This window comes from Galeopterus variegatus, unplaced genomic scaffold (genome assembly GCF_000696425.1).
Source record: "Galeopterus variegatus unplaced genomic scaffold, G_variegatus-3.0.2 Scaffold1072, whole genome shotgun sequence".
In the NCBI taxonomy this organism is placed as follows: Eukaryota; Metazoa; Chordata; class Mammalia; order Dermoptera; family Cynocephalidae; genus Galeopterus; species Galeopterus variegatus.
Window position 1 is genome coordinate 172,781 of NW_007727183.1, and position 8,462 is coordinate 181,242.

The 8,462-nt window shown below is 43.4% G+C and overlaps 1 protein-coding gene across 1 annotated transcript in view; it reads right to left on the minus strand.

Annotated features, from left to right (window-relative positions):
* The window catches only part of PLG (plasminogen), a 57,148-nt gene that overhangs the window by 17,704 nt on the left and 30,982 nt on the right, over nucleotides 1-8,462 (minus strand). Inside the window, exons 10-12 of the mRNA XM_008574601.1 lie at nucleotides 5,001-5,182; nucleotides 4,363-4,511; nucleotides 2,450-2,543 (exon numbers count right to left, since the gene is read on the minus strand). Coding sequence (XP_008572823.1) covers nucleotides 2,450-2,543; nucleotides 4,363-4,511; nucleotides 5,001-5,182 — 425 coding nt within the window. The remainder of the gene's footprint in view (nucleotides 1-2,449; nucleotides 2,544-4,362; nucleotides 4,512-5,000; nucleotides 5,183-8,462) is intronic.

Here is an 8,462-nt window from a genome sequence, read left to right on the forward strand (position 1 = left end):
CCTCGCTCAGCCAGTGAGCGGGAACCGGTCTGTATGTGGGATCCGAACCCTCGGCGGGAGCGCCGCCATGCTCCCAAGCGGCACACTGTAGCAGTGTGCCACCGGGCCGGCCCTTAACTTATGTTATTGTGTGCAATCTGCGCAGTGCTATTTGTTGTGATCACACTGTATATTTACGCAGACTCTTTCAGGCAAGCTGCTTAAAGAAGTTTATGTGTAGCTGAAAAAGTTAATCAATGGTAGTTTTTCATTTTACTGATGCGTTTTTCTTGTGAATCAAAAAAAATGTAAATGTTTGGAAATTTTAAGAGAAATGATTGTTAGGGAATTTCCCACTTGAATAAACAAAATCTAAAATTTCCCAGGGAATGAGCAATAAAAATCTTTAAAGAAAAAAAAGGAAAAATAAATTCAAACAGCCTAAATAGACTAAGTCAAACCTTAAAGAGAGTTCCCATTCTGAAAAATCCAAATAAAATTAGTAAAGACCACAGGAACACACACACACACAAATCTTTAACCTAGGACAGTCACCCTCTTAAGCAGTGACCCGACATACTGGATGAACTAAGATACGATGTTATTCACTTTTTTATTCATTTGGCAAATACGTATGCGAATACACGGTGCCTACAACGTGCCAGGTATTGCTCTAGATACTAGAGAAAAAGGAAATAGCGAAGGCCCTGTTTTCAATCTTTACATTCTAATGGGTTAATGTGTAAGAAGATGATAAATTGGAAGGTTTAACTGAGGCCCCAAAGATGCCCAGGGGAGTTGTAAGACAAACCTCCGTATACAGATTTCAAAGGAAATAGCCTCTTGTGTATTCTGGTATTTTCACCCATGTTGAGGAGGTAAGAAAAGCAATCTTAGCGATTGGAGAATGAAGAAAGAATGGGAAGAGAAATTTTCCAATGGACCATGAGATTCCCCTACCTCACCAGGATGCGAGGCAAGTGAGGTTAACCCCAAACTTGGTGGGAAGGGTTCTGGTCAGACCTGCAGAGGACTTGAGGCCTGTTTCCTGCAGAATGGTGTGGTGTGGTTGGTGAGATACCCGGGCTTGACTCAGGCTTGAGAAAGCCAGGTCCTCTGGCGGTGGCCGAGGGTGCATCCGAGGAGCTACTGTACTTCCCTTCCATGGGAATCAAATGTGCACAAGTCCCAGGCACAGCTGCGGGGCCTGAGGCAGGAACGTCAAGCTCAGTTCAACTTCAAGGCAGCCCGTCAACGACAGAGAGCCCGGGCAGTAGAGGCAGTGGGGTGTGCCAGGGGGGCAGAAGCCAAAGGTCAAGAGTGGAGGGGAGGCACTAATCCCATCAAGGGACTTTCAGGTGGAGGGGCCACCAAGGGAGCTTCTGCAGAAGAGACAAAAGTATCCACTAGAGAAAACATCAGCTCTAGACTCATGCTAAATCCAGAGAACTGTGCCAAGTAGAATCTTTCCTGCCCCTTTCCCTCTCCTTCCTCCCTCCTGCTCTGCCCAGGAGTGGCCCGCACGCACGCCCTGGCAGTGCTCCTCCCAAGCTGTAAACCACCACCCAAACTGCCTCCCCACGTGCTCTCCAGTGCTGGTGGCTTTGCCAGCTATACTTTGTCCCCCAGCTCCAGGTCCCTCCACAAGGCAGACTCCAACCACATGCACTCAAACTGTGCAGAGAAGTCCAGGATGATTTTCTGTGGCTAGTTCTGTTTGCAAAGAATGGTCAGCAGAAAGTAAATAGGGTCCAAGTCAAAGTGCCATATATTTTCCCCAGAAATACCCAGGGATTTGATATCCCAATCTTTTAAGAACTAATGTCAACTCCCCTTTCCCTGATCCAAGCCTTACTCCCTGGAAGAGTCTCAGAGCAATGAGAAAGGAACCCAACCAGCCCTCTCTAAGGGATGTGGCTAACGCATGGTGATGAAAGTGATCTGAGGAGAAAGGAAATTTGAGGCTTAACTACTTTTCATTGAATCTTAGGATGGCAGTTTATAGGTTTACAATGTACACTTTATGCTTAAAGTGTTTTCTGCCGATTGCACTTTCTTTCTTACCTCTCAGCTGCTAAAGGGGAATGTGTCCTATCTGTGTGACTCTATGTGTGTTTTTCATGCATCCCAAGTTACACCTTGAAGAGTTCACTGAGACCGTCCTCGGCTTGATGAGATCACCTCTAAGCTTGCCCTTTGGGGATTTTGTATTTAGTTTATTTAAGTTGTTCGCAGGGTGGGGGGGTGGGTGTTCCCCTCAAAAGTGGGGCCAATAGTAGGACAGGTTTCAGATGCCCATGACAAAGAGAAGGCTCAGGAGAAGAGAGGGCAGCCGTGTCCTCCCCAGATGCACTCAGTAAAAGCCCTCTTTAAAAATTTATTTACTATGACTATTTTTGTAGATCCATATTAGGGAGGTAATTGCTGCATTTATCTCAGTAGTTTCCTTACAAAAAAGAAAGCAATTTACCACACTGAGGGACATCACAGTAGTCAAAAAGTTTTCTCGGATTCGTCGTGTAGCACCAGGGACCGTTGACATCACCATCAGGATTACGGCAGTACTGGAAGAAAGCAGCGTGTAAGGCATGGATCACATGGGGCAGAAGAGGCAGAAGGGTTCCGAGGCACAGACACTTGACTCTGTCCTTGGAAAACAAAAGGGAGTGTCCCTTTTTCTTTCTTTCTTATTTATTTATTTTGGGCAAAGGTACTTTCCTGGATGCATGTAAAGGTTCTGAATCATAGTACGCTGTTGGGCTTGTCCCCTTGTTCAAAAGGAGCTCCAACTATGAGGCCACTCCCCTGGACATGGGGTGGTGACCCTGAAGGGTCTTGAGGTAGACGGCATCCAGGAGCCTGAGTCAGTGGAGATCTCAGAGACCCAGCAGCAGAGACGGTGGGACGCCACTGACTCGTCTCGTGCTGGTGGACTTCAGCTGTCTTCTACCTGATGAAGCCTGTTGGCTATTGACTCACAAATGCTTATTTCCATGAATTATGTGCCCTCCATGGACAAGATGCAGAAAGGCAGCATCTTCCTTTTCCTTCCTGTGATATTGTGATATAATGAGAAATATATATTTGGTGTCTGTACCCTACCCCCAACCCTGGTTCTTGGCACCGAGTTCCTAAGACCTTTCAGACTTCCTGGGTCATAACATCTGATGCAGAACTCCTAATCTTTTGGAATTTCCTGGGTGACAGGAACATCTTTTGTTCTGATGAGATGATTCTTGGTGAGTTCCTGGAGAGCCTCAGGATGGGGGCTTGTTGTCAGGGGAACCAACCATGTGATTAGAGAGTTGGAACATTCAACCCCACTCCCCAACCTTCAGGGAGGGAAGGGGGCTGAAGGGTGAGTTGATTACCAATGTCTAATCAATCATGCCTAAGTAATGAAGCCTCCATAAAAACCCAAAAAGACAGGGTTTGGAGAGCTTCCAGATAGCTGAACACATGGTGGTTCTTGCAGAGCGGAACTCCTGGGGGAGGCATGGAAGCTCCGTGCCTCTTACGCCATTCCTTGCCTCATCTGTATCCTCTGTAATAATAGTTATAATAAACTGGTAACTGTAATTAAGTATTTCCCTGAGTTCTGTGAGCCACCCAAATTAATGAAAACTGATGAGGAGGGGGTTGTAGGAACCCCAATTTATAGCTGGTCGATCAGAAGTTCCAGAAGCCCAGACTTGCAATGGGCATCCTCAGTGGGGGCAGTCTTGTAGGACTGAGCCCTTAGCCTGTGGGATCTGACACTATCTCCAGGAAGATAGTATCAGAATTGAGTTAAACTGTAGGACACCCAGCTGGTATCTGCTGGAGAATTGCTTGTGCATGGAGAGAAACCCCCACACATCTGGTGTCAGAAGCTTTATGTTGAATGGTGAGTGAGAGTGGAAAAAACACTTTGGTTTTCCCTATATCTCAGACTTCCTTATCCATATCCCACAACATAAACCATCCCAGAGAGTGTGTGAGACTAGGGGAAATCCTAATGTGAGCAGTCCTGATGGCCTATCCAAATTTTTTGTAAAAAAACCTAAATGTCATGAAGGGTATCTTTGACCACCAGAAACTAGAGGACAAACCCCAGAAACTAGAAACAGCACTAGATGACAGAAGCATGCAAGAAACGTCACGAAAAGGCGGTAAGAGATTGCAGAATGACAGGAAATGTGGAGGCCGCTCACTCCGCGCATTGCACTTTCCACGCTGAAGCCAATCACTAGGCTTAGTTTCCCCAAAATCACTCAAGTCCCTCCCCCCTTTTGCCCAACACTAAGTATCAGTCCAGGCTCATTTTCTGTAACACAGGACCAATTCTGTTTGCAGAGACTGGTCAGCAAAAGGCAAAATAGAGTCCAAACCAAAGTGGCTTACGTTTTTTTCCAGACCTGCCCGTGGGTTTGTCTCTGGAGTGAAGATGTTATGTTTGTGGGGCTCCTGGGCAGCCCATTCCTGGCATGGAGTGCCAGCCACTGTGGTCGCCTTCTTGCCCCGATAGCTTTTGCCATTCCCAAACATGCAGTCTGCAGGAAATACATTGGGTGGTTAGGTACTTCTACACAGACCCAGGACAATACAGAATCAAGGCAGCAGTGTTAGTTTTCTCTAAGATGATGCATTTGGTGGTCACAATCTTCAGAACGTTGGGATGCTGATGATCATGATGAACACTGCCCATCTCAAGAAGTTACCAGAAGCGCTTAGTGGCTTGGAAATAATCACAAACTTAGCATGATGTTAGAATGGGAAATTTGGCTAGGACACTAAGATAACCAATTTTATGACAAGGTGAGTAGTCAGCTAGAGCACCCTGCAGGATTTGCAGGAGTCCTAAAAAAAACCCGCCCACCCACATCATGTCAACAGTAATAGCTCAACATCCCCAGAGATGGAGACCCTCAGCCAACACTGAGGTCCCGTGCAGCACTGAAGGCTTCTACATGAGTTAGATGCATCCATCTCTTTTCATCCCAGTGTCCAAGTATGTAGCTGTCTGGCCACAGACTTCTTACCTGGTTCAGAGGTAGTCTCTACACTTGGGACTTGGGCAATAGTCGGAGGACCCACGACACGGCCTTCTGTTTCTGTGCATTTCTTCAGATTGCAGAACTCCCACCTGACACTTGGATCGGTGGTATAACACCAAGGGCTTTTATCAGCGTCTGGATTCCTACAGTAGTTCAGTGTCAAGCCCCTGTAAATTCCAAAACAGTACATGTCATGAGAAGTGGGAGAATTTGGGGGGGGTCCAAGACCTTCCAAACTTTGTTATAAAAGTTGTTAATGGGTGATTTTGAAATATTCCCATTAAAGGTACAATAATAATGGCACAAGCACAAGTGGTCCTCAACTTCTACACAACCGCATAAATTTCAAAGATAGGTTACAATTTTTATTTTAAAAAATCAAAAGTACTATGCCAGAAGCCCCCAGGCTCCCAAGTGGGGTGGGAGGGGTCTGACGGCCTCAGCCAAGTACGCTCAACATCCGTATCCAGCCTGGCGATGACCACACCAAGGCTGTAAACCCCCTGGGCCCCTGAGCCAGGGTGGGGGGGCCTATGTGCCTCAGTCTTGCCCCCACCCCCTCACGCCCACTCCACCCCCCCACTTCTCCACAACATCTTAGAATGCAAAAATATAATAATAATAATAATAATAATTTTTTTAAAAAATCAAAAGTAATGTATGCCCTATATAAAAACTAAGGTAATATATAAATGTGTAAAAGAAAGTATCAGAATATTTTCCTTCCACATTCTGCCAAATACACTCCTCAGTAACCATTACAGATTTTGAAGTGTATATTTTAGATTTTTTTATGCACATGCAAATCTAAATCTATCTATCTATATCTCTGTCACTATGGGTATGAATATGTAGTGATATGTAAACTGGAACTAAAACATATTTCCCCAAGGAAGAAATGGCATACAAGATAATAACATTCCCAGGCCAGTCTCCTTAGCCTATTTACTCACAATGTAGCTAAAATGCTATATGTTTACAATGAAAAATCATAAAAATACTATTACTGTAAATATTGTATCNCCACCCCCCCACTTCTCCACAACATCTTAGAATGCAAAAATATAATAATAATAATAATAATTTTTTTAAAAAATCAAAAGTAATATATGCCCTATATAAAAACTAAGGTAATATATAAACGTGTAAAAGAAAGTATCAGAATATGAATGTGTAAAAGAAAGTATCAGAATATTTTCCTTCCACATTCTGCCAAATACACTCCTCAGTAACCATTACAGATTTTGAAGTGTATATTTTAGATTTTTTTATGCACATGCAAATCTAAATCTATCTATCTATATCTCTGTCACTATGGGTATGAATATGTAGTGATATGTAAACTGGAACTAAAACATATTTCCCCGAGGAAGAAATGGCAGACAAGATAATAACATTCCCAGGCCAGTCTCCTTAGTCTATTTACTCACAATGTAGTATAACATTCCCAGGCCAGTCTCCTTAGCCTATTTACTCACAATGTAGCTAAAATGCTATATGTTTACAATGAAAAATCATAAAAATACTATTACTGTAAATATTGTATCAGGTCGACCAAGTGGGTGGGGATATGAAAGACGCATGAAAGCTGGCCTGGAAAACCAGCTCCCAGGCAGGGTTTTGTTTCTTTAGGATGCGCTCGTGGGCAGGAATGCCTCCCATGTTCTCAGTCCATCCTCCACTAGCTGCAACCAGTTGGGGACTGAGGGAACAGCAGAGGACTCTGAAGAACAGTGGGACCATGGGGATAAAGGGAGATGTCCGGGTAGAATAGGGGATCTGAGGGAGGCTTGGGGGTTATGAAGGAGTCAGAAAAAAATCAAGTAAGAGACACAGCAGGTGAGGACCCTGGGGGTGCTGGAAAATGCCCCCCGCCCACCTTGGGCCTCCCACGAACCTTGCCCCAACCTCTCAGAGTCTCAGCCTTGGAATCCCCTACAGTTCAGACCCCACAGCCTGTGGCTGTCTATTGTACTATAGATGAGTGACAGTCTCCCACCCAGGCCTAAGACGTGAGGAGGGTGGCCAGGGGATTTCCACGCAACTGGGTGTGGTCAAAGCTTAGCATTTGAAACAGAATCCTGCTCTCTTTTTCAGTTATGGTATACTTTACACATAGTGCAATTGCAGATCGTAAACGCACGCAACTGGGTGTGGTCAAAGCTTAGCATTTGAAACAGAATCCTGCTCTCTTTTTCAGTTACGGTATACTTTACACATAGTGCAATTGCAGATCGTAAACGCAGTTGGGTGATTCTGACGAACACACACTCCTGCATAACCCACACTTGTATCATGATGTAGAACATTTCCATCACCCCAGAAGCTCAGTCAGTCTCTGTTACACCCGCCCATCCCCAGAGGCAAGTACTATTGATTTCTTTCATCATAAATCAGCTTTGCCTCTTCAAGAACCTCACAGAAATGGACTGATACAGAGTATACACTTTTGTGTCTAGTTTCTTTCTTTATTATAATATTTTTAAGTTTCATCCCTACTATTTGAGAGTATCAGTATCTTGTTCCTTTTTATTGCTGAGTAGTATCCCATTGTATACATGGACCGAAAACTATTTGTTTTCTTATTGACAGACACTGAAGTTGTTTACAGCTTGGGGTTATTATAAATTAAGCTGCTGTGAATATTCTTACAGATTTATTTGTGGACTTATGGTTTCATTTCCTTAGGGTAAATATTGGGAATAGAATTGCAGGTTTGTAAGGCAGATGCATGTTTATTTAACTCAATAAGAAATCATCAGACTGATTTCCAGAGTGGTTGTACATTTTACATTTCAGCCAGCGTGTATGAGAGTTGCACCTCCTTGCTCCACATCCCTGACACCACTTATCATTTTCTGCCTTTTTAATACTAGCCACTTCCATCGGATGGTTGGGGGTGTCTCACTATAGTGACAATTCTTATTTCTTTGATGGCTAAGACACTGAGCATTTTTTCCACATGCTTATTGGCCATTTGTACATCTTTCCCCGTGCAATGCCTATACAAGTATGTTGCCTGTTTTTACCAAGTTGTTTTTCCTCTTATTAGCAAGTGGAAGGAATGTTTATATATCCTGGAGACAAGCCATTTGTCAGTATATGGACTGAAAGTATTTTTCTCCCAGTCTGGGACTTGCCTATTTATTTTCTTAACAATGACTTTTGGTGAGCAGAGGTTTTCATTTTATGAAAGCCCAGATTATAATTTTTTTCTTTTATAGTTAGTGTTTTCTGGGCCATGCCTAAAAAAAAAAAAATTGCCTTAACCAAGGTTATGAAAACATTCTTTTATGTTATTTTCCTAGTTTTATATTTCAGCTTTGGTTTTAGCTTTTATATTTAGGTCTAAGAGCTATCTCAAATTAATTCGAGGTCGAAAGTAGAAATCAAAATTTGTTTTTGTTTTCTTTTTTTTTTTTTTTTTTTTTTTTTTTTTTTTTTTTT